This window comes from Corythoichthys intestinalis, chromosome 3, assembly GCF_030265065.1.
Source record: "Corythoichthys intestinalis isolate RoL2023-P3 chromosome 3, ASM3026506v1, whole genome shotgun sequence".
Lineage (NCBI taxonomy): Eukaryota > Metazoa > Chordata > Actinopteri > Syngnathiformes > Syngnathidae > Corythoichthys > Corythoichthys intestinalis.
In genome coordinates, this window is record NC_080397.1 from 61,096,323 (window position 1) to 61,123,674 (window position 27,352).

At 41.0% G+C, this 27,352-nt stretch overlaps 1 protein-coding gene across 4 annotated transcripts in view; it reads right to left on the reverse strand.

The window, feature by feature from the left end:
- Positions 1 to 27,352, reverse strand: part of ebf2 (EBF transcription factor 2) — a 107,454-nt gene that overhangs the window by 13,657 nt on the left and 66,445 nt on the right. For all 4 annotated transcript variants that reach the window (XM_057832241.1, XM_057832239.1, XM_057832240.1 and 1 more), the window contains exon 7: positions 6,883 to 6,964. In XM_057832241.1, coding sequence (XP_057688224.1) covers positions 6,883 to 6,964 — 82 coding nt within the window. The remainder of the gene's footprint in view (positions 1 to 6,882; positions 6,965 to 27,352) is intronic.

Consider the following 27,352-nt stretch of genomic DNA (forward strand, 5'->3'; position numbering starts at 1 on the left):
GTGATTACACCCCTTAGAAACTACATCCCTAAATGTCCAAATTGAGTACTGCTTGTCATTTCCCCTCCAATCGAATCAAATCGTTTCATCTCAATCAGTTAATATAAACATATTTCATTTGAAAGATGTTATAGAATGTATAATGTAACTAGAAACTGTAATTTCTGGATATTTTACGTTGGCACTAAGCTGTGGTAAATACAGATCTGAATGGGACAGTTTTGGGCGAATTTTGGGTGTACCTGTATACAACTTTTATGCCCTTACGGTCCTGGATTTAAAAAAAAAAAATTTTTATGTGTAAGTTATGCGATATGGCAAAAAATTGTGAGGGACAGCAAGAACCAAAAGTGGCTTTTGCCATGTGGCAAAATGGATTTTGCCTTGTGGCATTTTTTTCTTTGCGATGTGGCAAAATTATTTAACCATGTGGCATTTTTTTTTCGCCGTGTGGCTTTTTTTTTTTTTTGGTATGTGGAAAAATTGACTTAGATTTGTGTCATTTTTTTTGGGGTGGTATATGGCATTTTTGGGGGGGTATATGGCAGTTTTGCAGGCCCGGCACGTCCATGCCATTCACGGCCACGAACGTCCAAATTTTCCATTTATTTTAAATGGCAGAAAAATATGTTTGGCTGTGATTTTTGACCATACACTTTACATTACAGCGCATTGACATTCAACTGGCAACCAAGTCAGGCTATGCCATTGACAACTATGCACATACCAAAAAAAAAAAAGCCTCCTGGCAAAATCCATTTTGCCACATGGCAAAAAAATGCCCCACGGCAAAATCCATTTTGCCACATGGCAAAAAAAAATGCCACATGGCAAAATCACTTTTGCCACCTACCAAATACCACTTTTGGTTCTCGGCCATGCTGAATAATTGTATGACAAGTAGCATTTTGAAAAAAATGTTGTTTCCCCCCCCCCCAAAAAAACCCCGCGATTACGGGCCAACGGAAAATTTTTGGACGTCGCTCGAAAAAAATCCCTGCGTCGTGCGAAAATTCCGGTCATTCTGATATTTGTTGGTTGGTAAATTGGTTCGGGCTGCGCAACCAGCGTATGGAACGCCATTCTAAAAAAAAAGTAGGAATTTAGACTACATGGGCTTTTACCTTGCAAAGCCGCATCTAATAATGTGTGCTACATGAAAAGTCACGTCAGTTACTTTGCTGAGTAACTAATGACTCTTACAATGAGGTACAGTGTATCACAAAAGTGAGTACACCCCTCGCATTTCTGCAGATATTTAAGTATATCTTTTCATGGGACAACACTGACAAAATGACTTTGACACAGTGAAAAGTAGTCTGTGTGCAGCTTATATAATGGAGTTAATTTTTCCCCCCCTCAAAATAACTCTAAATATAGCTATTAATATCTAAACCCCTGGCAACAAAAGTGAGAACACCCCTTAGAAACTACATCCCTAAATGTCCAAATTGAATCAAATAATTTCATCTCAATCAGTCAATATAAACATATTTCATTTGAAAGATGTTATAGAATGTATAATGTAACTAGAAACGGTGATTTCTGGAGAAATTACGTTGGCACTTTGCTGTGGTAAATACAGATCTATCAGGTCCTGTTGATTTGGGGACATTTCGGGGACGTCATTTTGATATCAGGTCACTTCTTTTTAATTTAGGGACATTTGGGGGAAGCTTCCTGTTGATATCAGATCACAAAATGTCAATGGGCTGTAATGGTAAATTCTCAAAAATTACAAGAACCTATGTTTTCCTGTCATTGAAAATGAATGGGAAATTTTGGACGTACATGGCTGTCAATGACTTCCCATTAGAAATGAATGGGACAGTTTTGGGCGAATTTTGGGTGTACCTGTATACAACTTTTATGCCCCTTACGGTCCTGGAATTGTTTTATGTGTAAGTTATGCGATATGCTCAAAAATTGTGAGGGACAGCGAGAACCAAAAGTGGTTTTTGCCACGTGGCAAAATTGATTTTGCCATGTGGCAAACTTATTTAGCCATGTGTCATTTTTTGCCATGTGGCATTTTGGGGTTTTTTCTGTATGTGGCAAAATTGACTTTGGTTTGTGTCGTTTTTTGGGGGCGGTATATGGCAGTTTTGCAGGCCTTGCACATCCATGCCATTCACGGCCAGTTACGTCCAAATTTTCCATTTATTTTAAATGGCAGAAAAACCTGTGTGGCTGTGATTTTTTGGCCATCCACTTTCCATTACAGCACATTGACATTCAACAGACACCCATGTCAAGCCATGCCATTGATGGCTATGCACGTCCAAATTTTCCATTCATTTTAGATGGCGGAAAAACATGTTTGGCTGTGATTTTTGACCATACACTTTACATTACAGCGCATTGACATTCAACTGGCAACCAAGTCAGGCTATGCCATTGACGACTATGCACATACAAAAAAAAAAAAAATAAAATGCCACATGGCAAAATCCATTTTTCCACATGGCAAAAAAAAAATGCCACATGGCAAAAATCAATTTTGCCACATGGCAAATACCACTTTTGGTTCTCGAGCCTGCTGAAAATTGCAGGACAAGTAGCATTTTGAAAAAAATGTTGTTTCCCCCCCCAAAAAAACCCACAATTAGGGGCCAACGGAAAATTTTTGGCCGTTGCTCGAAAAAATCCCTGCGTCGTGCGAAAATTCCAGTCATTCTAATATCGTATTGGCCCGAATATAAGACGGCCCTGATTATAAGACGACCCCTCTTTTTCAAGACTCAAGTTTGGGAAAAAAAGACTTTTTGAACACAAAATTAATTTTTGTACAGAAAATAATTACAGTACATCTAAACAAATGATTATACATATTTGAGAGAAAAAGCATGTTATTTTGCCCCATTCAAATCTTACTATCTGAACATTTAAATATGTAAACTAAAGTGCAATCACGTTCGTAAATGAATGGCTTCTGGTTTTTGAAATGTAAATAAACCAATCTATTGTCATAAAACAACAAAATTGCAATAACCGCATTGATCATCAAAGTGAGGTCTAACTGTAACTGTAGACTTGAAACAAATCTGTATAAGGAAAAACATTGCAATAAAATAATGCAAACTGGTTAAAAACTTGAGAGTAGCTTAGATCTGTCATGACTAGAGATGTCCGATCACGTCATTTTCAAAGTAACGGAATCGGCAAAAAAATATCGGACATGCCTTTTTTAATATATATATATATTTTTTTTAATGAAATTGTTTTCTAATTGTATTTAATGTTACAGACATAATGTGTTACACTCTTCCACAGACTTTAGTTTAAGCTTAAGGTAGGGTTATCAAATTTATCGTGTTAACGGCGAGAATTAATACTTTACTAATACTTTAATTTAATTAATACTTTAATTACATTTCTCACGTTACAATATTTAACGCAATTAACGCATGCGCTTCACGACCCACTCACGCATTGTCGCATTTAATCTATAATGGCGCCATTTTACCCATACAGTATATAGAGCTAAAAGGCAGCGTAAAATGAGTAGAGAGAACTTTGGAAACCTTTGGAGCCTTTGTTTAAATGGCTAAAGCCTTACAATACCTCTCCCAACAATTAGAATAATCGTGGGAAGCAATGTGGGGAAGAAAGGTACCCTATGTTATTTCCCAACGCAGAGAAGATATATCAATTGGTACCACGACGCACAGTCATGGTTGCACTTCCCATCATGCATTTGGGCAGAAGTTAAATGGCTACAGTATCATTTACTGAAAGCTCAACAAATACACTAGATGGCAATATTTAGTCACAAGATTCAAAGTCACATTTATCTTTCTATCCGTGGATCCCTCTCACAGAAAGAATGTTAATAATGTAAATGCCATCTTGAGGATTTATTGTCATAATAAACAAATACAGTACTTATGTACTGTATGTTGAATGTATATATTCGTCCGAGTTTTATTCATTTTTTTCTTAATGCATTGCCAAAATGTATATGATCGGGAAAAATTATCGGGAATGATTGGAATTGAATCGGGAGCAAAAAAAGCAATCGGATCGGGAAATATGGGGATCGACAGATACTCAAACTGAAACTGTCGGGGTCGGATCGGGAGCAAAAAAAACATGATCGGAACAACCCTAGTCATGACAGAACATTACTCTTCAAGTTCAGCATTCGCTTCAATGATATCTGGCGCCATCTAGCGTCGTGAATGGGTATAATGTCTAGACCCCGAATATAAGACGACTCCCACTTTTTCAATCTTATTTCACTGCAAAAAACACCGTCCTATATTCGGGCCAATACGGTATTTGTTGGTTGGTAAATTCGTTCGGGCTGTGTGACCCGCAGATGAAACGCCATTTAAAAAAAAAAAAAAAAAAAAAAAAAGAATTTTGACTGCATGGGCCTTTGCCTTGCAAAGCCCCATCTAATAATGTGTGGTACATGAGAAGTAACGTCAGTTAATTTGCAACGTTACTTTGCTGAGTAACTAATGACTCTTAAAATGAGGTAACTGAGCAACTACAGTGCCTTGCAAAAGTATTCGGCCCCCTTGAATCTTGCAACCTTTCGCCACATTTCAGGCTTCAAACATAAAGATATGAAATTTAATTTTTTTGTCAAGAATCAACAACAAGTGGGACACAATCGTGAAGTGGAACAATATTTATTGGATCATTTAAACTTTTTTAACAAATAAAAAACTGAAAAGTGGGGCGTGCAATATTATTCGGCCCCTTTACTTTCAGTGCAGCAAACTCACTCCAGAAGTTCAGTGAGGATCTCTGAATGATCCAATGTTGTCCTAAATGACCGATGATGATAAATAGAATCCACCTGTGTGTAATCAAGTCTCCGTATAAATGCACCTGCTCTGTGATAGTCTCAGGGTTCTGTTTAGAGTGCAGAGAGCATTATGAAAACCAAGGAACACACCAGGCAGGTCCGAGATACTGTTGTGGAGAAGTTTAAAGCCGGATTTGGATACAAAAAGATTTCCCAAGCTTTAAACATCTCATGGAGCACTTTGCAAGCCATCATATTGAAATGGAAGGAGCATCAGACTACTGCAAATCTACCAAGACCCGGCCGTCCTTCCAAACCTTCTTCACAAACAAGGAGAAAACTGATCAGCGATGCAGCCAAGAGGCCCATGATCACTCTGGATGAACTGCAGAGATCTACAGCTGAGGTGGGAGAGTCTGTCCATAGGACAACAATCAGTCGTACACTGCACAAATCTGGCCTTTATGGAAGAGTGGCAAGAAGAAAGCCATTTCTCAAAGATATCCATAAAAAGTCTCGTTTAAAGTTTGCCACAAGCCACCTGGGAGACACACCAAACATGTGGACGAAGGTGCTCTGGTCAGATGAAACCAAAATTGAACTTTTTGGCCACAATGCAAAACGATATGTTTGGCATAAAAGCAACACAGCTCATCACCCTGAACACACCATCCCCACTGTCAAACATGGTGGTGGCAGCATCATGGTTTGGGCCTGCTTTTCTTCAGCAGGGACAGGGAAGATGGTTAAAATTGACGGGAAGATGGATGCAGCCAAATACAGGGACATTCTGGAAGAAAATCTGTTGGTATCTGCACAAGACCTGAGACTGGGACGGAGATTTATCTTCCAACAGGACAGTGATCCAAAACATAAAGCCAAATCTACAATGGAATGGTTCAAAAATAAACGTATCCAGGTGTTAGAATGGCCAAGTCAAAGTCCAGACCTGAATCCAATCGAGAATCTGTGGAAAGAGCTGAAGACTGCTGTTCACAAACACTCTCCATCCAACCTCACTGAGCTCGAGCTTTTTTGCAAGGAAGAATGGGCAAGAATGTCAGTCTCACGATGTGCAAAACTGATAGAAACATTGCCCAAGCGACTTGCAGCTGTAATTGGAGCAAAAGGTGGCGCTACAAAGTATTAACGCAAGGGGGCCGAATAATATTGCACGCCCCACTTTTCAGTTTCTTATTTGTTAAAAAACTTTAAATTATCCAATAAATTTTGTTCCACTTCACGATTGTGTCCCACTTGTTGTTGATTCTTGACGAAAAAATTACAATTTTATATCTTTATGTTTGAAGCCTGAAATGTGGCGAAAGGTTGCAAGGTTGAAGGGGGCCGAATACTTTTGCAAGGCACTGTATCTCAATTACTTTTTGGGAGAAGTCATTTGTAACTGTAACTAATTACTTTTTTAAAGTTTAACAAAACCACTGTTTGAAAATAAACATGGTCATATTTTTGCACGTGAAAAAGCAACGGAAAGAAAAGCCCCACATGCTTTAGGTAGTCGAAAGGGAGGCTACGCTCTAAGAAAAATAACTGTAAATTATCGATCAATGCAGCTGACTCGTGTCACACACTGAGCACCTTTTAACCCAGAGATGAGAGTCTTTGCGGGCTCATAACTTCTCAGCATGTGTCACATCCCAGGAGTTAAAGCAAACAGGGAGGAAGGCGCAAGACGCAGAAGGGGACAGGGTTAGCCAGGAGAAACAGAATGCCAGACAGGGGCCGCTGGTGCTGAAAGATGGCAATGGAAGTGCAGCAGGGGTGTCCCCGGTGACCACTTCCTGGGTCACGGAGTGTGACCTCTTCCATCTGGAGCCAATCACTCAATTCTTGACAACTTCCTGAAACACCTCAACCTATTTCCTGCATCGCAGCAGCCTCCCTTAAACATATAAATACTTTCTTTTGTCTTCTTGCCTGTCCTACTCCTTATCGATTTCATTTCACCTTCTTTTGAGTCTTTTTCGCAAACTTGTTTGACAAACACAAATAAGAAACTGCCATTAAAGTTGAGCACATTAGTGTGACGTCTTGCATTGCTCTGCGCGCATCTCATCATAAACCCTCGTCTCACTCCGTGATTTGTTTTCATCTGCAGGTACCTGAAATCTCCTCATGTCCCTGGGGTTTCCCGCCGTCTTCAGACAATTCTGGTTGCATTTCAAGAAAAACTTCAAGAAGAACCTGCAGAGGTAAATAAGAGGACACGTGTTTGCGCAACTCATGGCAAGTAAGGAATAACATGAAAAAAAGATCTTGTATATGATTAGTTGGCTCACAAACAACACTTGAACAGTCAAAGGAGACATTCATTATTTTCAGAGACAGTCGCGGTAGGGGGCGGGTTTACGTAGGTGTTGATGCAAATCTATCTGATTATAGCTCTGACATCAATCCCAGCAGTTAAGTTTATAGTCTGTTAAGTCAATGCTATTAAAGTGATGAGAATGAGAAGTCCGGTATAAAGCTTTGTTGTATTTCAAAGTAAACTACAGACAGTGATGTATGCCTCCGGACCCAAGGGAGCGCCGTATCCCACAATGCCATATTTGAACCGTCACATGGGAATGAGCAGGGATACGAAGTACAGAGGAAGAGGAAGGTAGCGATGGAGACCGTGGCGTTGGTACGGACACGTTGTGTATGTGGGTTTATTTCGACTGGGAAAGGCTGCGCAGAGGCATATACTGGAAAAAATGCCACTTGTAAAACGAGTAGGGCTGCAGCTATCGAATATTTTAGTAATCGAGTAATCGGATGAAACTTTTTTTTTTTTTTTTTAGGTAAAGTGCAATTATAAATATACATGAGAAAAAAAGACATTTAATCCAATATTGAGCCATTTTCAGTCAATCAATGTCTTTATTTTCGATGTACAGTACATTGTTGAAAACAGCCAACATTGCATCTAAGATGTGACTAGAAAAAAAGAATCACTGCTTTCACTCAAAAAACTTCTAGATCTTATAAAAAAAAAAAAAAACATATTTCTTAACCTAAAAATGTAATTACGCTTGATAACACACATCACTTGAAAGCTAAGTGTTTTTTCCATGTGTTTCAATTTAATTTCCATTTGTGTCAAGCTATTTTTAAGTTCTAGTTAAGTTATAAGTTAGTCTCAACTGTAAGTACTGATAGGATTTTGAGTTTTTGCAGTGTTCAAAATAAATGTATGATACCTGCTGTATTGGAGCACATTAGGGACCAGTGCTACTTGGTGTTTTATTCAGCAATGACTTGTTGGGTCTAAAACTCGTTCTTTAACTTATTTACCCAAGGCAAGCTGACAAAAGGCAGGGCATAAAGTGAGACAGAGTCAGAGAGTTGACGTTTTTCAACCTGCAGGTTGGGAGAGCCAGGAGACAAGTTCCGCGACCAACGTCTCATCAAAGTCTCTCTCCGAACTCCCCTGCGCTGCTAACTTTTATTGAGGGCTTGTTGATGGGCAGAATACAGTTACAACACTGTTGTCCAACGTGGTGGGCAAGTTCCTTATTCTAGTCATTGATTGAACAGTCACACTCTTGACTGAATTAACAGTCACACTCTTGAGCAGGCAAGATATCTTTGTTTTGAACACACATTTGCACTCAAAGTACTGTAGCTTGGTGGAAAAGTACTGACACGTTGTGTGATGAATCAACATATGTGTGTGTATCTATTTATCAGCAGAATGTGAACAATTGCCAGTAAGCACATGATTATGGGCTAAAACTGTATTCTTCATAATAGCTTGAGTGCGTGTATAAATGCTGTGGGAGAGCAAACTAGCATAACATATTTGGCGTACAACTTATCTACTTATCTACTACTGAGCTAAAACTGACAGTTAGCTTTATTATGTTTTAATTTTACACCCTCATCACTCTACAGTGCTGTGTTTTTACAGATTAAATAAAGCCTGTATGTAAGACACGTTAGCCACGCATCGACAGTGGTCATAATCAATAGAAACCTAGCCCTCCAAAGGGCTAACGGTACGTGAACGAGTGACAGTAACGTTATATTAGCGATGAGAAGTGTACTGCTTAAAGATGGCGGCTGTTTACTAACGCTGCCCAGACGCGGCTGAGTCTGTCATTTCGCATCTAGTCCTAAATGCATGCGATATCTATGAGACGCATCGGACACTACCTGCTACTAGCATCATGCGGGCGTAGTTTTTAGCAACGTTGGCGTAGTTTGTAGCGGCTGTCGGCTGCGGTAAAAAAATTTTATTTTTATTTTTTATTGCTTCTTCCTCTACGCATGTGACGTCAGCGCGTTGTACCACATTAAAAGTAGTCCTGGCAAAACGTGATGCTTAGAGCTGGTAAAATTAAACGATTCCTCGAGGTTAATAAAATTACTCGGATCAGTTTTTAAACTCGAGTTGCTCGAGTATTCGTTTCAGCTCTAAAAACGAGTAAAACAATGTTTTTTCAAATGTACGGACATCAAATGTAAGGGACATCGACAGAAAAAAAAATTTCAGCAATCTGAGAGCGGACTTTTGCTGTGCAAGTTAGCCATTGTTATAAACATGAGCAATATAAAGCATTAAAGCTAGCAGAGTTTTGCTATGCAAGTTAGCAGTGTTGTTTTGGCAGCCCTTTTCATTTTTGTCTTAGTCATATATTAGTCATTTCAAAATGTGTTTATCTTCGTCTAATTATTGTTGACGAAAACCAATTTCGTCTAGTTTTAGTCGATATTTACTCAGCGTTTTCGTCTGTAAAACAAATATAAATAAAGGTTTCCAACTATTTCGAATGAACATTGACAGACGATTGCATATTGTAGCTTCTACAAACATCAACAAATAAATCACAAACTTGGTGATAATACACACTCAGCAGGAAAACATTTTCAATTAATTATACCCATCTGACGCCACGAACTGTATGTAAAACAAAAAAACAGTAAGAGGACGCTCGCTGTTAGCATTAGCCTAATGCGAACGGGAATGCTATGCTAACGTTACAAGTTACATGTAGTGCGAGATTATCACTCAGCACAGAGGCTAAAGCAACATTTCATATTCTCTCTTGCCAAGATAAGAAAACAAATCTTACCGTGTGTGTTTCACAACAAGCAATGGGGAGACTGGAGATTACACTGGTGAGTTGGGGGGGTGGCACAGCATGTCACATGAGTGACACAATAACTACACATAAAAATTCACACACTGTGAACTTGTGACGAAAACTATGGCGCATTTTCGTCTCGTTCTCGTCTCGTTAGACGAAAACTGGCATTTGTTTCGTTATGTTTTAGTCTCTGGAGACACGTTTTAGCTCGTTATCGTCTCGTCATCGTCATGAAAAAATTGTTCGTCGACGAGATATTTTAGTTATAGTCATCATTGACGAAAACAACACTGCAAGTTAGCCAATTGCAACAATTGGCTAACTTGCATAGGCAAAATCTGGTAAACAATAGCCTTATATAGCATTTAAGCAAATGGACTATTGCTATGCAAGTTAGCAAATTTTTGTAAGCATTAGCATTATATAGCATTGAAGCTAGCAGACTTTGTCTGCTTATTATATTAGCTTAAGTGCTAATATAATGCTGCGCACTAGAAACAATCTGGTGTGCACCAGAAACTATCTAGCGAACATTAGCATTTTATAGCATTTAAGCTACCGGACTTTTGCTATGCAAGTTAGCCAATTGTTACAAACATTAGCATTATATAGCATTTAAGCTAGCAGACTTTTGCTGGTATGCTAGCTTAAGTGCTAGATAATGCTAATGTTTACCAGCTTGTTTAACTATCTGGTAAACGTTAGCATTATATAACATTTAAGCGAGTGGACTTTGGCTATGCAAGTTGGCCAATTGTTGTAAACTTTAGCATTACATAGCATTTAAACTAGCAGACTTTTCCTATGCAAGTTAGCCAATTGCAACAATTGGCTAAGTTGCATAAATGTACGGACATCAAATGTAAGGGACATTGACAGAAAAGAAACAAATTTCAGCAATCTGATAGCGGAATCTTGCTATGCAAGGTAGCCAATTGTTATAAACATTAGCATTATATAGCATTTAAGCTAGCATACTTTTGCTATGCAAGTTAGTCAATTGCTAACAATGCAATGCAACAATTGGCTAAGTTGCATAGCCAAAGTCCACTAGCTTAAGTGCATACATTGCTAGTGTTTACCAGATTGTTTCTTGTGCGCACTAGAAACAATTTGGTGTGCACAGGAAGGTATCTGGTAAACATTAGCATTATATAGCATTTAAGATAGCAGACTTTGGCAATGGAAGTTAGCCAATTGTTGTAAACCTTAGCATTATATAGCATTGAAGCTAGCAGACGTTTCCTATGCAAGTTAGCCAATTGCAACAATTTCACAGGAAAAGCTCTGTTTACATATGGCGGCCGCCACAATGACTGACAGAATAGCATCGTACTTCAACATATTTACCTAAAATAAATGCTAACTGCAGTTTTTTTTTTTTGGCTTTTAACCAAGAATCGAGACTGTCTTACATCCATATCTATAAAGAATTCAGGGATTTAACCACTCTGTTAGCTTTGGCAGCCACGCCAACAATACAGGCCCCCTATTAATCGGCCCCGTACACCTTGTCACGTCAATAGCATTATGAAGTCTGTGTGCAAGTACACACAGTTGTAGTACAAGTACGAACATTTGTCGTACAAATACACATGCACTTGTCGTACAAGTACAAGTGTAGAACATGAATCGTGGCAGACTTTGTAATAACTGAAAATACCATATTGTTATCCAAACAAATTGATGAGTTACAGACCGTTTAGACCTTTGACTAAACAGTCTTTTATTTTGCAATAAATGCGTATATGAAGCATGCATGCTTTTAAAATAAAAATAATACATTTTCTTGAAACAAGTTGGATTTATCTCTTAAAACAAGAAGAGTCCTCTTTTACAAATAACTCAAAAGCTTAAAAATTCTCATGACAGATTAAAAAATGATTTTTTTGAGTGACATTTCACACAAAGCAAAATGCTTTCAAGAATTTCTAGCTTCATAAAATATTCAAGATGTACACTGCTGTCCAAAAGTATTGGCACCCCTGCCATTTTATCAGATAATGCTGAATTTCTCCAGAAAATGATTGCAATTAGAAATGCTTTGGTCGTAAAATCTTCATTTATTTTGCTTGCAATGAAAAAACACAAAAGACAAAGGAAAAAAAAAAAAAATCATTATCATATTACACAAAACTCCAAAAATCGGCATGACAAAACTATTGGCACCTTTTGAAAAATCATGTGAGGCTTCTCTAATTTGTGTAATTAACAGCACCCGTTACTTACCTGTGGCACATAACAGGTGGTGGCAATAACTAAATCACACTTTCAGCCAGTTAAAATGGATTAAAGTTGACTCAAGCTCTGTCCTCTGTCCTTGTGTGTACCACATTGAGCATGGAGAAAAGAAAAAAAGACCAAAGAACTGTCTGAGGATTTGGGAAGCAAAATTGTGAGGAAGCATGGGCAATCTCAAGGCTGCAAGTCCATCTCCAAAGACTTGAATAATCTGAAAATGGCACCTTTCAAATCTCATAGACCTGGAGCACTTGGCCAAAGAAGAATGGTCCAAAATTCCAGCAGAGCATTGTAAGAAACTCAATGATGGATACCGGAAGTTATCACAGTTATTTCGTCTAAAGGTTGTGCTACCAAGTATTAGACTGAGGGTGCCAATACTTTTGTCAGGCCCATTTTCTGAGTTTTGAGAAAAATGATAATGATGTAACGAGTCAACTTTAATTCATTTTAACTGACTGCAAGTGTGATTTAGTTATTGCCACCACCTATTATGTGCCACAGGTAAGTAACAGGTGCTGTTAATTACACAAATTAGAGAAGCATCACATGATTTTTCAAAGGGTGCCAATACTTTTGCCTGGCCCATTTTTGGAGTTTTGTGTAAAATAATAATGATTTAATTTTTTTTTCCCCCATTGTCTTTTGTGTTTTTCATTGCAAGCTAAATAAATGAAGGTATTACTACCAAAGAATTTGTAATTGCAATCATTTTTTGGGAGAAATTGAGCATTATCTGACAGAATTGCAGGGGTACCAGCAGTGTATAGCACAAAATCAGACAATATTTGTTGCTCAAATGTCACTTGGATTTTGTCTTATTTTAAGAATGATTAGATGTTTTTTTTTTCTTGCTAAATTTTTTTAAATTTTTGCAGTGTGGAGGAGAGCTGCCAATACAGCCTCTCCTCCACCAAAGAGAACCAAGGGAAAAAAACGGATAAATAGGGGAGAGGGAGACTACGCAGAGACTCCAAATCCCAGGTGTACGCAGTTCGGCAACATAGCCCGCTGCCATGGCAACGCAGCTCTGCCGCAATCCCAAAGTCCCCACGCGGAGAGGCGAACACAGCGATGCGAAAGAGAAGCTAACAACATGAACATATACTGTGCTGCTCAAATACAGGAAAAGGAGAGTCTTTGCGAGGTGAGATGCAGGGGAATTAGGTGTGTAAAAATACATTAGTCTCACAGTGATGTACAATCAGTCCCTTGATGTAGGCCAAAGCAAAATAGATTTGAAACGGCAATTGGCAAATAAAACATCATTCAGATGTTCGTTCCTTCCACGGAACAAACACAACCATTAATACTCCAATAAAACTAAAAAGATTTCAGGGGTGAGTTTCCCCCACCCACACTTTGTTTTGTGCAAATACAGTACGAGTCGTCTTCAGGGAAAGTGGAGGGGAACTTCACTCCAGCCCCTCTGCTTCGAACACACCCATCAAATTCTTACATCCTTTTCAAATTGCCATCTTTTTTTTCACAAAAAATCTTATTTCACTCCCTCAGACTTCCTCTCATGTGAGAATAACTTTATTTGTGTAGTCAGTGTGTCTATATTTCGTTCAATTTTGTTCTTGGCAGGAAGTGATAATGATAACTAATCAGCAAAGTTGAGAACAATATACAACCCCTAGCAAAAAGTATGGAATCACCAGTCTCGGACGAGGACTCACTCAGACATTTTATTATGTAGAACAAACTCAGATAAAACATAGGCGGAGTTTGACTTTTGGGGCAGGGGGGCACAACATGTTGATGACCCCGAAACGCAGTGTCAGCAATAAAATTACAAGAATATTTTTAATAAGTTGACAATAAGCGTTTTTTGTTTCCCATCATTCTTGATGGGAATTCTAAATCAGGCTGCTTAGGCAATCCTTTTCGCCAAGATTGACATCCATTGAATATTGTGCGCCCGCCGGTGTCGTGCCAATGTAGTTACCCCCGTCAAAAATTGTATCCCTTGAGAGGAGCCATATGGAGGTAGATTTGTGTCTTTATTATTCAACCCAAAAAAATGTCACATCAACTAAATAAAAAGTGTTTGAATGCAAAAATAAATTTGAAACTCAAAAAACTCCCCCCAAAAAATGCATGTGAAAGCTTTTTTTTTTTTTTTTTTTTTTTAATTGAAGCAACTTTTTTGATTGAAGTAATGTTGATTTGTTTTTGGGCCACATTTTGGCTAGGACATTTTTGTTTTTATTATTCAGTCAAAAAATAAGTTGCTTAAAAAAAATGCAGATTTAAAAAAGAAAATCATTTCAATAAAAAATATATATATTTTCGATCAAAGAAAAACTTTTTTAAAAATATATATTTTTTAATTATATGCAAAGTAAATGGCCATCTAAGGTGCTCAAAAACTAATTTCGACACATTATAAAAATTTTTTTTTTTTGTTCGTTTCATTCATTTTTGAGATTTTTCAGATTTTTTTTTACGGGGAAAAGAGCACCTGACGAGCCAGAAGATGACCCTATAACCTCAAAGAAAAAAAAATCTACGTTACTTCCCAATCACTAAAGACCCACGAACTTCGAAAAAGTCCATTCGTGACCCGTTTGTGAATAAACCGAGTGATTCGAGCATGTCAGTGCAACAGGAGGATAATTTTGTAGAGATCACAAATGACGGCAACCTTAACCGTACATTTGAGACAACTCTACCGAGGTTCTGGATTAAAGTCATTCCGGAATATCCTGACATCGCTAGGAGAGCATTGAAAACCGTGCTACAATTTCCAACATTGTCCTCCCACTGATTCAGCGGGTGAGTTATATTTTCCCTGCACTAAACACGACGCAGTTTTAAAACTTTCACATGTCGAAAGTAGACAGAAGGGAAATTATGGAATAACGGGAGCAATTTTAACAACTTTAACAGTTGATTCGCAAAATGAAATGAATAGAATGTAGTTTAAAGCTGCTGATACAGAATGGGAACTTGAGTATTTTATTTAAAGTTTTAAAATGTTAACTTGATACTGAAATAGTCATTTAAACCTGAGAGGCTTTTTATACAATTATTGTAACTAATGCACGAAACATTAAAAGCATCTAATAGCTTGGGGGGTTTGGGGGATTTTCCACTGAGGTTGTTTGTGTGTTTTGCTTTTTTAAGACAGTTTACAATATTATTTGCATGTTTTACTGACTGACTATGCCATTTCTGTTTGTTATTTATAATGTTTTATGTTTGTCACTGAATAAACAGGTCAGTTTCTTTTTACCAACCGTTGTGTGTTATTCAAACTCACCTAATTCAGCTGGCTAGTTGTTATCAAGAGTACTAAAACCCTTTTCAAAATGAGTCTGACAACTAAGTAAGGAGGCTAAATAACTTTAAAAAAAATTTTTACCTGTCCTGTTCAGCTGTTTGACACAGAGAATGGAAGTCTAAGTGCCCGGATAGTCTGAACAGTTTTAATGTTTCACATTGAGAGTCTGACATACTCCCATTGTGATCATTCAAAATACCTTCTTATTATGACAAAGCAGCGAACAGGAAGGGATTATGGGGGGACATAAGAAAAGAAACACAAGAGAAGAAAGAAAAGAAACACATACACAAACAACAACAAGAAATACATTGAACATCTAGACTAATTACTAATATGCTGGTGCCATCGTCAGCGAGATGTATTTCCGGTTTACACCATGTGGGTGCCTATTGGCCAGTGAAAGAGGGGGACTGGGGTGGGGGTGTCTATAAGCTAAGTGATTGAAAGGGGTAGCGTGTACACAAATCAGTTCTGTGATCTAGAACCCAGTAATCGTGTGAATCTCTTATGAATGTAAGCCTGTTGGCGACCAACCCTACACCGCCCCATCGCCAATCCCGGCACCAGGACCCCCAACCCGAGCATGCCCTACCACATCCAGCAGCATGCAAGCCCCACCGGGCACGCGACAGTCACGCAGACGGGCGGAGAAGCCGCGCGGGCTCCAACCCAGGGCCACGCCCCCCACCCAGCCAGCCCGCGGGGGGGTCAAGCGCAGCCCATCCCTCCTCCCGCAGCCCAGCAAAGGAGCCATCGCCCCCCCCCCCCCCCCCCCCCCCCCCCGGGATCCAGGGTGGTCACCCGGGCCACCCGCGCACCCATCAACCGGCCTTCAGGGATGGCAGGAGGGGACGCACTACCAACCCCACGTCTACCCCCACCCCCGCCCGCCCACCCGGGCCACGAGCCGCAGCCCCCCAACCGGCACGGCACGCCACGGGACCCCCAGCGGCCCACCAAGCCTAAGGCAGGGCAGGGTCCCCTGCCGGTGCAGGCAACACCCCGCTGATACACCGGCGCCCAGCCAGCGACCCCCGGCGGAGCGCAGGGCGGATGTCCAGTCAGAGAAGAGAGGGGAAGGCGGAGGCAGGAGAACGCCAAGGAACTGCCATGGGGCGATGCAAGATCGGAGCCCCGACCCCCCACCCCACTCCCGCGGCCAGCAGCCCAGGCAGAGGGGAGGCCACACCCCAGGAGCCACACCATAAGGAAAAACTTTAATACATGCTCAGATAGGGCGGTATCAGTATCGGCCAGTATCGGTATCGTATCGGAAGTGCAAAACAATATCGGTATCGGATCGGAAGTGCAAAAACCTGGATCGGGACATCCCTAATTGGGAGTCCAACTGAATATAAAAGAGGGCTTTTTCACCGACACAAAAGCTTTGGGAGCAAAATTTTATAAGGGTGAAAATTTTGACAGAACACCGGTCCCTGAAAAAAAAGACCCAAATCACACCGGTCCGTGGTGCAAAAAAGGTTGGGGACCCCTGCTCTATAGGAACCGGTTCTCGATTCCCAGGCCTAGTTTGAAGCCCTGTCAGTCCAATTGATACGCCCAGTTGTGATGTCAAAATATGAAGGTATATTGGCACAACACCGGAAAGAAAATATTGTGAGGTTGAGTGCATTCGTGCCCGTCACTTATGTGGTCAACTCAGCCAATCCAGACACTATATGGAAAAATGGCCTCTAACCTCTTTGCACACTTTATAAGGGCCCTTGACCTTGTTTGGTGACTTCTTCTCATCATTCATTGTTTGTATGACACCAGATGCCTCACACATAAACACATATTCACATGCGTGCATGCACACTCTAATTCATTGACACCCCCACTTTTGTCCCCCCCTACCCCAAGCCTTCCCAAAAACCCATTGAGTCAACTTTTCACCCCCCTCAGTCCGGACGCACACAGCTGCAAATGCTGAAATTAAAGCGAGACATTGACGCATATATTAGCATGTATTAGCTGCTTTCCCCTGCCCACTTAACATGCAAATCTCCCAGCCCCGTCGCCTCGCACCTTCTGCCACACATTCATTTGCTGAATTATAATTAGACTAATCTTGCATAATTAATAAGAAGTCGAGGACCCTCTGTTTTTTTATCCCCTCCTCTATTGTGGTTGCAAAAGTTTAATATTGCCGTTGTTTGTTTTTGTTTTGGTAATGTAATACACCCACACACCTCCCCGGCCTCAAAGAAGAGATGAAGAGGAGAACATACAAAGAAATGGAAGTGATCTCCATGCCGTGGGGCTATTTAAAAACAGATAGCTCTATGTTTATTATATGTGTTAGCTAGCCCGTTCAATATTCTAGTACATACATATACAGTAGCAAAGTTTGAGTCACTGTGAAAAAACTGCCAATACAACGACAAGCAATTTACAAGAAAATCAAGAAATTAAACCAAGTTCTTTCCTCTTCACCGTCTGCTTGGCACAGATGGACTTCAGCTAGTGGACACAAACAAAGCAAAGACAGAAGTCTTAAAGCGAGGGATCACGTTCCACACAAGAACCGCGGGGAGTCTGTTTTTTTTCTTCTCTGTCTTCACTTCTACATCTCTGTTAACCCCTTTTGTCTGCATCTGTTTCAGTTCCCAAGACTAAACACGGGCCTCGCAGCATGTAGTCGCTATCCTAATGGTGACAACTTGCTCAACTTAAACTCCGACAATCACCCTTTGGGATGCGTACATGTAAATTTGCTATTGGGTTTTCCTCTGGGACTCTACGTTTTACATTTCTGTCCATTAGGGCATCTGTTGCACATAATGGACACGAACTATGCTTTTACATATGGGGTTAATAACTACGGCTACACCTAAGACTCGCTAGACCTCCAACAAAATTTTCATTGGCAGTCATCTACACTAATGATTGCTGACATTAACTGCCTTTTCACATGGACGTAAAAGACATTACCTGATTTGTTGAATGTAGAGCAACTTTAACAGTTGTAGCGACTGTTGAGGCATGTGATGCATAAAGTTGGTGAGGAAGACCCGTTTTTTAATTCTTCTCCTTGCGAGGGTCTTGACTGCTTAACACTTTTGATACAGCACACTATACAGTCCCTGACAAAGTCTTGTTGCTTATCCATTTTGTAGAAACAATTGTTAATAACCTGACTTTTAATTCAATTGGTTTCAGAAATTACGGTGTCAGAGAGGTGTCAGGCGAAATGCAAAGTCCAAACACTTTGCAAATAGAACAAAGCACAAACCCAAATTACAAACGCTTTGCAAAAGAAAAAAGCACGAATGCAAACTGCCACAACACGATCCCCAATTCCTAAAGCGTGATTGCAAATTGGCAAAAGCACAAACCCCAATTGCAACAACACTACAGCAAATGGCTTGTAGCACGAATGCAAATTGTCACAACACGATCCCCAATTCCTAAAGTGCGATTGCAAATTGGCAAAAGCACGAATCCCAACTGCCACTAGAGCAGGGCGGTAAACCGAAAATTTACCGTCACCGAAATTCTTCACGATGACCGACGTAAATTTGACCATGTCGGTAAATTCGGTAATTTAATAAAACAAGAAAATATAGTCTTTTTATCCCGCTTTGACGCTGTGTTGTTCGGCTACGTTCATTCCCCTTTAAGAATGCAGACAGTGTGCTTACGTATGGAGTCATGTGGTTTTCAGGAAGCCAATCAAACAGAAGCCCGGTAGGCTAACGCTAGCAGCTAACTCTACAAGTAAACGGGATGGAGTCAAGCTTAATTTAGCTTCGCCAAACTTTCACCTGAAATAAAGTAAACTCTTGGCGGGTTCCAGACGGGCTTTCACCCGCTGTCCTCCCTGGTTCTCACGATATCAGGAGAGGATGCTTTCTTCTGGTAGCCAAGCCACAGGCTAACGCTAGCGGCTAACAACGGCTACAAATGAACGTGAAAGAGTCGGACAGCGGCTCTAATCTTGTCGAAACGGCTGAAATTATTGAGTGGACTGGGCACAGCTATTTTTCTGTATGTGTTTGCTTTATTCTGCTATCATAAAACCTTAAACGTTTCATTGGCATCAGAGCAATACATCTTTAATCTGGTTGTGTCTGTGGGGGGGTGTATGTATTAAAAATGTTTCGGAAAAAAATAAATAAATAAATAAACTGAAACCTTGACATAAACACTTGTGTTGAATAATTATGTCACAGCAGCCATTACCAATAAGTTGTCTGAAGTGTACTGTTAAAGCTCCAAGTCATTTGTGTTAGAATGACATGTTTCCACAGTCGTCATATTGATTTTTATAATGTTGTACATTTTTCAAGTCATACAAGCTGTCATAAATGTTCACACTACAATTCTTATTGTTTACAAGATTTTTTTAATACTTAATGTTTAGATTGCATGTGCAATTGTTAAATTGAAAGCTGGTTTAATAAATTTAACGAGAAATGGTTAATTTGTATTCCATGCATTGATTCAAATTTTCAAATTGTATAACAGTCTGCTTGGGCGAATTTATCGTCATTTATCGTTATCGAGGTAAATCTGCTCAGTTTATCGCGATACGTACTTAAGGCCATATCGCCCAGCCCTAACTGCCACAACACGACAGCAAATAGCTCGTAGCACAACAGCAAACGGCTGACAGCACAGCTGCAAAATCACGCAACACAACGACAAGAGGATGACCCGGAAGTTAAAAAAAAAAAAAAAAAAAAAAGGACGACACTTTATATATGCTTTGTGACCATCTATACAGACCTCCATGAAGTTGTCCCCCCCCCCATCAGATGCAAATTTATATAAAAATGATGTCAATCGTTTGTGCTGCAACGGTTATGTTGATACAGTATTATGCTTTTATAGAGATATTAATTTCGAGTGGTGACGTCACTCGTAGCTTTTCCTCAGTTCAGCTCCCGCGGCTAATGGAGCGTACCAACTCTCTCAATAACGGGGGTGTCATTAAAAACTAGCTAGCACGAACGTAGCACAAACGAATGGCACCACTTCGGAACCATTTTGCTGTAAATGAGGGATTTAGAGGGACGTCAGCACTCGAAATTAGTATCTCAAGCCCCCAATTTACTGCAAAATGGACCCGAATTTGTGTTATGATCGTGCTAGTTATTATGACACCCCTCTGTTTTTGAGAGAGTGGGTACGCTCCATTAGCCGCGGGAGCTAAACCAATTGAAGTATTAAAAGTCAGGTTATCAGCAATTGTTTCTACAAAATGGATACGCGACAAGACTTGACAGGGACTGTATTGAAATTTACCATTTGTTTGCTGGGTAACATTTCTACCAAGAAAAAGAAGTATTAAAAAAAAGATCAGTCAAAGTAAAAAAGAAATGAGGTTTACAGCAAAACATTGGTCACTTTTTTTTTTAAAACCTGTTTTAGTACTGCACAGAGGACTAGTACAGTCGTACTTTCTGAACCTCCTGACAACACCCATGCCTATAGTCGTTAAAAGAAGAAAAGAAATTAAAATGCACGGGGAAAAAATGACTGAAAAGTGAGTAAGTGAGAGTGGAAAAGACTGAGGAAGAGAGATGGAGATTTATTGATCTCCTGCATCCAAGGCCATCACTCATTCAAAACCCACCCCCCCTACTTAGACACACACACACGGACAACCCCGCACACCACCCAGAAAAAAACAAAACAGTGTCCTGACATGGTGGGGGGAAAATTAGGAAACCAGATGTGAAGCATTAAAACATACTGACGTGCTGAGGGCCTTACACTCACACACTAAGTCATACAGCAGGCCCGCAAAAATGCACGTATGCATCATGCATGTGTCGCACTTGAGCAAAAATATATAAAACATATACACGAGCGTTTGCAAGCAATAAAAGTTCACATTTATTAATGACTGATTATGTCAAGTTGAGTATAATCGGCCCAATTTCATTAGTCTCAAATGGTGTAGGATAAAGACGTGTTGACTAGCGATATTTTCCACGCAATGATGCCTCTTCATGCATCAGGGTATGTATGTGCATCCAATTAGTACATGTACCAAGAACCAAACAAGACAGGCCAAGGGGGAGGGTTGGAGATGTTTTGTTTTCCTCTTTGGGGAGAGCTATGTTTTGTGGGGGCAGAGTAATAAATACCCCTGGACCTAAGTCCCCTGGCAGACTGGAAGCTAGACTGGTCACTAGGGTTAACACCCGGGGCACATGACCTTTGACACTGCTAATGGGGCACAGAAAACCCTCAATGAACTGATACACCCTCTGTCGCATACCTCCACGGGACCTTTCACACCAGCCTTCCAGTCAACCCCCCCGACACATACACACGCACATGGACAACTCGCCTCTTAAAACATACACCCATATCATTGGCATCAGTTTCTCACAGCCAAACTGACTCCTTGTTCATTTTTTTTCCTTTTTGCTCAGTTCTGCACGAAATCAAATGTGCGTTTTATTGACATCGACATCAACGCTGCTTGAAACCACCGACACGTCAACAGCAACTTGGGTAGGTTCGCTGGGAGGCATACCTTGCCCTATGACATTGGGCTATTAAGGAGAGTTGCTCAAGACAAATCAGCAAAAAAATTCATACCTATGGGAAATATGGAGTCTCAAGCTAACCACATGTAAGTGTTTTGACCCATAAAGGCAGAACATGCAAAGTACCACAACAGAAATTTCTTGGGCTTGTGTAAACCACCGCACACTCCTCAATAAGAGTCCATGTAAGAATTTAGGAAAGGAGAAAAAGCTGCCATATTTGCAAAACTCATGTATGTGGGATACGGACTACGTGTCCCATGATCCCCCTGGATTCACATAGCCAATGGGAATGATATCTAGTGAGATGTGCGCGAGAGTTACAATGCTTTACAAAAAAAAAAAAAAAGAGTTGACATCAGATATACCACAGTAGTCACGTATGTTCTTTGCTGCACAACACCAGTACATGACAATGAACATGGTTATGAACGCCGCTCACCAATGCTGGAATGAGTAACGTTCATGAGACAAAAATATGATGGGTTTAGTTCCCGTTCGCCCAAAATATGAACGTGTTCATGCACAACACTGCCTATTAGGTTGTTGTTTTGTCAGGAAACAGAAAATATTACATCAAAACAATATTTTTTTGTCTTGTGTCCATCCATCCATCCATCATCTTCCAATTGCTCCAGAGTCTGGTTGCGGGGGCAGCAGCTTTAACAGGGAAGCCCAGACTTCCCTCTCCCCAGCCACTTCAACCAGCTACTCCGGCGGGATCCCAAGGCGTTCCCAGGCCAGCCGAGAGACATAGTCTTTCCAGTGTGTCCTGGGTCGTCCCCGGGGCCTCCCGCCGGTGGGACATGTCCGGAACACCTCTCCAGGGAGGCGTCCAAGAGGCATCCGAACCAGATGCCGGAGGCACCTCAGCTGGCTCCTAGCGGCTGAAGTCCCTCGCGGATGACCGAGCTTCTCACCCTATCTCTAAGAGAGAGCCTGGACACCCTGCGGAGGAACTCATTTGGGCCGATTGTACCCGGGATCTTATTCTTTCGGTCACGACCCACAACTCGTGACCATAGGTAAGAGTAGGAACGTAGATCGACTTGTAAATCGAGAGCTTTGCCTTTCGACTCGGCTCCTTCTTCACCACTACAGACCAGTGCAGAGTCTGCATTACAGCAGACGCTTCACCGATCTGCCAGTCGATCTCCCGCTCCCTCCAACCCTCACTCGTGAACAAGACCCCAAGATACTTGAACTCTTCCACTTGGGGCAGTATCTCATCCCCGACCCGGAGAGGGCACTCCACCCTTTTCCGACTAAGGACCATGGTCTCTGATTTGGAGGTGCTGATCTTCATCCCGACAGCTTCACACTCGGCAGCAAACCACTTCAGTGAGAGTTGGATGAAGCCAACAGCACCACATCATCTGCAAAAAGCAGGGATGCAATGCTGAGGTCATCAAACCGGACTCTCTCAATGCTTCGGCTGCGCCTAGAAATCTTGTCCATGAAAATTATGAACAGAATCGGTGACAAAGGACAGCCTTGGTGGATCCAACCCTCGAATTCGACTTACTGCCGGCAATGCAGACCAAACTCTGACACCAGCCGTACAGGGACCGAACAGCCCTTACCAAGGGGCTCGGTACCCCGTACTCCCGGAGCACCCCCCACAGGTGCCAGATCCACAAAACACATGTAGACTCGTTGGGCAAACTCCCATGCACCCTTGAGGACCCTGCCGAGGGTGTAGAGCTGCTACAGAGCTGTGTGTGTGCCCTAAAGTTGTATTCCAATCTAGAACTCTGATGTGACTTTGCCGTAGTGACTTGTTTCTTGCCTAATGTGTCACACTGTCATTCTGCGGGACAAACGACATTGCAGTACTGAAACCTAAAATGATTATTTTTGAGCTGCAATGATCTCCTTTGTGTTTCATCAGTCACGCAACAGATGTTGTGTAGCCTTCTTCAAGGAGGAGAAGCAAAATAGGAGTCGGTATTTAACTATTTCAATGTCACAATAAACTTTTGGCTGTGTGCATGTGTTGCCACGGCCCTGATGAATCTGTCAGTACTGAGGGCAGGGGTGCATGTGACTGCTGACAGGCTCGCAGCAGGCATGCTGTGAGCCCTAAAGTTTGCGTGCACCCCCCAATAACACCCAGCGTGCCCCACCGGCCCCGGCCTACTCTTTTCCTCTCCTCGTCCTGGACTTTGCACATTTGCTGCGTATTAGCCACGGACAGTAAATTACAGCACCTTGGACCTCTGAGCGATTCCATTCCTGTCTCTTCACACGTTCCTCCTTGCCTCCCTCCCTGCCGGGCCATTATCCAGCACACCTCCTCGTCTTTACTCTCATTTTGATCTGTTTTCCTCTCTTCTGTCTGTCAAAGTCATCCTGGCTTTTTAGACCCTGTCAGATTTCTCTTCCCTGTCTGTCTGTCTTCCCCCTCATTCTCTATTGTGTCACGCTACACGGCATTCCCTCCCTCGCTTTCTTACAAGCAGGTCCCTGTTGTGGAGACTTCACAGGTTTCCCATCCTCGCCCACCCCTCCTTCTCTCGCTTTCAGGAAACAGATGTTGTTTGTCAGATCTTATCATTACTGGCTAATTAAGAAGACATCTCTTCTTCTGCCGCTTCTCCTCTTCTCTTTCCTCTCTTCTTCATCCCGGAGTCGCGCGTCCTCTCGGAGAAATGTTTGGGTCAGGGTTTGATTTACACGTGGCGGCAGTAAAACTGATTAGTAGCTGATTGATATTGAACAAGTCTGATTAGCGTGAGCGTATTGCGCAAGACCTTGTGGCGTGTTCGAATCTGCTCAGCTGTAAAGGAGGCTCTGTGTCACCATTTGACAGTTATGAGAGTATATTTTGAATCCTCGTCCCTTAGGAGGAAGCAAACATTCTGGGAGAGGTCAGGCCACTGATGGGACTTCTATTCCCTGTCCTGGTTGTGAATTCATGTTCTGCAAACTCTGAATATCTTTTCATATCCATCTGTTTGGCAGGCTGACCATTGTCCCACGTGACGACACTCTTTCGGTTAAGCTTGAGAGACTTCCGTTTGAATTCGAGTCAAATTAGAAGCACATTACCAGCAAGTAAGATGATGAAGTTGCTTGGCGAACCACTCGAGTACCTCTTTGGCTAAGTTCATACCGCAGGTCCTACAGTTTTTCTCAATTGCTTTGGTACGTTTCTCAGATTAGACTTGCAATTCTCAAAACTACTTGTTCATTCCTCACAACATCGCATCACTAGTGCACATCAAAAATGCAGTTTCTCATTCCTTTGAGCAGGTTGCAGATGTTTCTGTGCATCCATGCAAATGATTTTGTACAATTCTCTGCTGTTTCCTACATTATCAGTTGCATCTGCCATGATGGTCATAATGGATTATCATGGATCTCTCCTGAATAGTCTCACCAACCACAAAATCTAGTCATTACTTCATTGCATAAGCCTTTACATGCAAAATGGATGAACATGTTGTCATGTTTGTAATAGTTTGGGACAATGTGAGTTTCCACCACGTCAACATCATCAGGGAATGGTTTGCAACCCACAACAGAATGGTAATGAACTTCCTACCAATATACTCCCCGTTCCTCAATCCCATAGAAGAATTTTTCTCCACATGGAGATGGCAAGCGTATGATCACCATCTTCACAACCAGATGACTCTCCTGGATGCCATGAATGCAGCATTCAGTGACATCGCAGCAGATGCCTGCAGAGGCTGGGTAAGGCAATCAAGAAGATTCTCTCCACGCTGTATAGCATATATATCTCTTGCACATCTCGGACTGCGAATTAGTGCACATGCGTGATACTTGAACAGGCTCAATGAACAAAGACAGTCTGAAACGGATATGACAAAAAATAAGAATTGTGCATTAAGACCTGCGGTATGGACCTAGCCTTTTTGACTCTCGGTCCCCAAATTCCCTCCTGTAGAGTTCTTTTCCCTCTTAGCTTACACATGAAAGTTTTACAACACCACTAAGCTCAATAAATCAGGCCTAGTGCTTTAAATGTTGTCTTTTGTCACAGTTCTCAAGTTTAGAGGTGGGTCGGACAATTGCAGGGGTGAATTTGGAGGGACGCCGTTTCGAGAATGCCAAAGTCGTTTAGATCTCTGACCTTTGATTCTTAAAACAAAACCAGCAAAACTCCCAACAGTTTTATCAGGTATAGGGTTCAGGTGGAGAGTAGACCAAAGGAAACTTAGGTGCAATTCGTTTAACGCAGGGGTCCCCATCTGCCGGGCCGCGGACGGGTACTTGTCCGTAGCGCATTTGCTACCGGGCCGCACAGAAATAATAATTTAATAACGACCGCTTTCTGGCCGAATTAATTCTGTGCCCCTGCTTAACTCACCAATATCCCTGTCTACTCTAGATATAATACTACGGGCAAGGGCGTAGGTTTGGTCTCAACATTGGTAGGGACGATATAACAGCATAACCTGTATGTACACGTTTTGCTTGGATCTGGACATTAATATGACCAGATTACTGAACGGGGGTCAGGGCTACATTTCTCACCAATATAAACCTAATTAATTGATACACTAAATCGGGTTCCCAAATTACGGCCCGCGGGCCGAATACGGCCCGCCTCCACATTTGGTCCGGCCCCCTGAACAAATTTTTTTTTTTTCCCAATAATGTTATTTATTTCCTGGCTTTTTTCTGTGAAGAACCCAGAGAGTGTTATTTGGTTATTTTCTATTGAATTAATAGCGTTATTATTATTATATTTATTTTGGGCTGTCAAACGATTAAAAAATTTTATCGATTTAATCACAGCTTAAAAATTAATCGTAATTAGTCGCAATTCAAACCATCTATAAAATATGCTATATTTTTCTGTAAATTGTTGGAATTGAAAGATAAGACACAAGACATTCAAGACCATACATTCAACATACTGTACATAAGTACTGTATTAGTTTATTATAACAATAAATCAACAAGATGGCATTAACATTATTAACATTGTGTTAAAGCGATCCATGGATAGAAAGACTTGTAGTTCTTAAAAGATAAACGTTAGTACAAGTTATAGAAATTTTATATTAAAACCCCTCTTAATGTTTTCGTTTTAATAAAATTTGTAAAGTTTTCAAACAAAACAAAAAAAGCTAGTAGCTCGCCATTGTTGATGTCAATAATTACACAATGCCCATGGTGCTGAAACCCATAAAATCAGTCGCACCCAAGCGCCAGCAGAGGGTGACAAAACACCAAAAAACAACAACAAATGGACATGAAACGGTGCTGTCATTTTAATCTGTTTAAGCGGGGCATGTGCGTTAACTGCGTCAAATATTTTAACGTGATTAATTTAACAAATTAATTACCACCCGTTAACACAATAATTTTGACAGCTCTAGTATTTTGCATGGCTATTTTCATTGGGAATGCCAGTTCTTTGCATTGTTGTTTAACTGTGTGAGAATAGGGCCTCATTAATACAGATTGAAGTGCTTTTCTTTTTGTG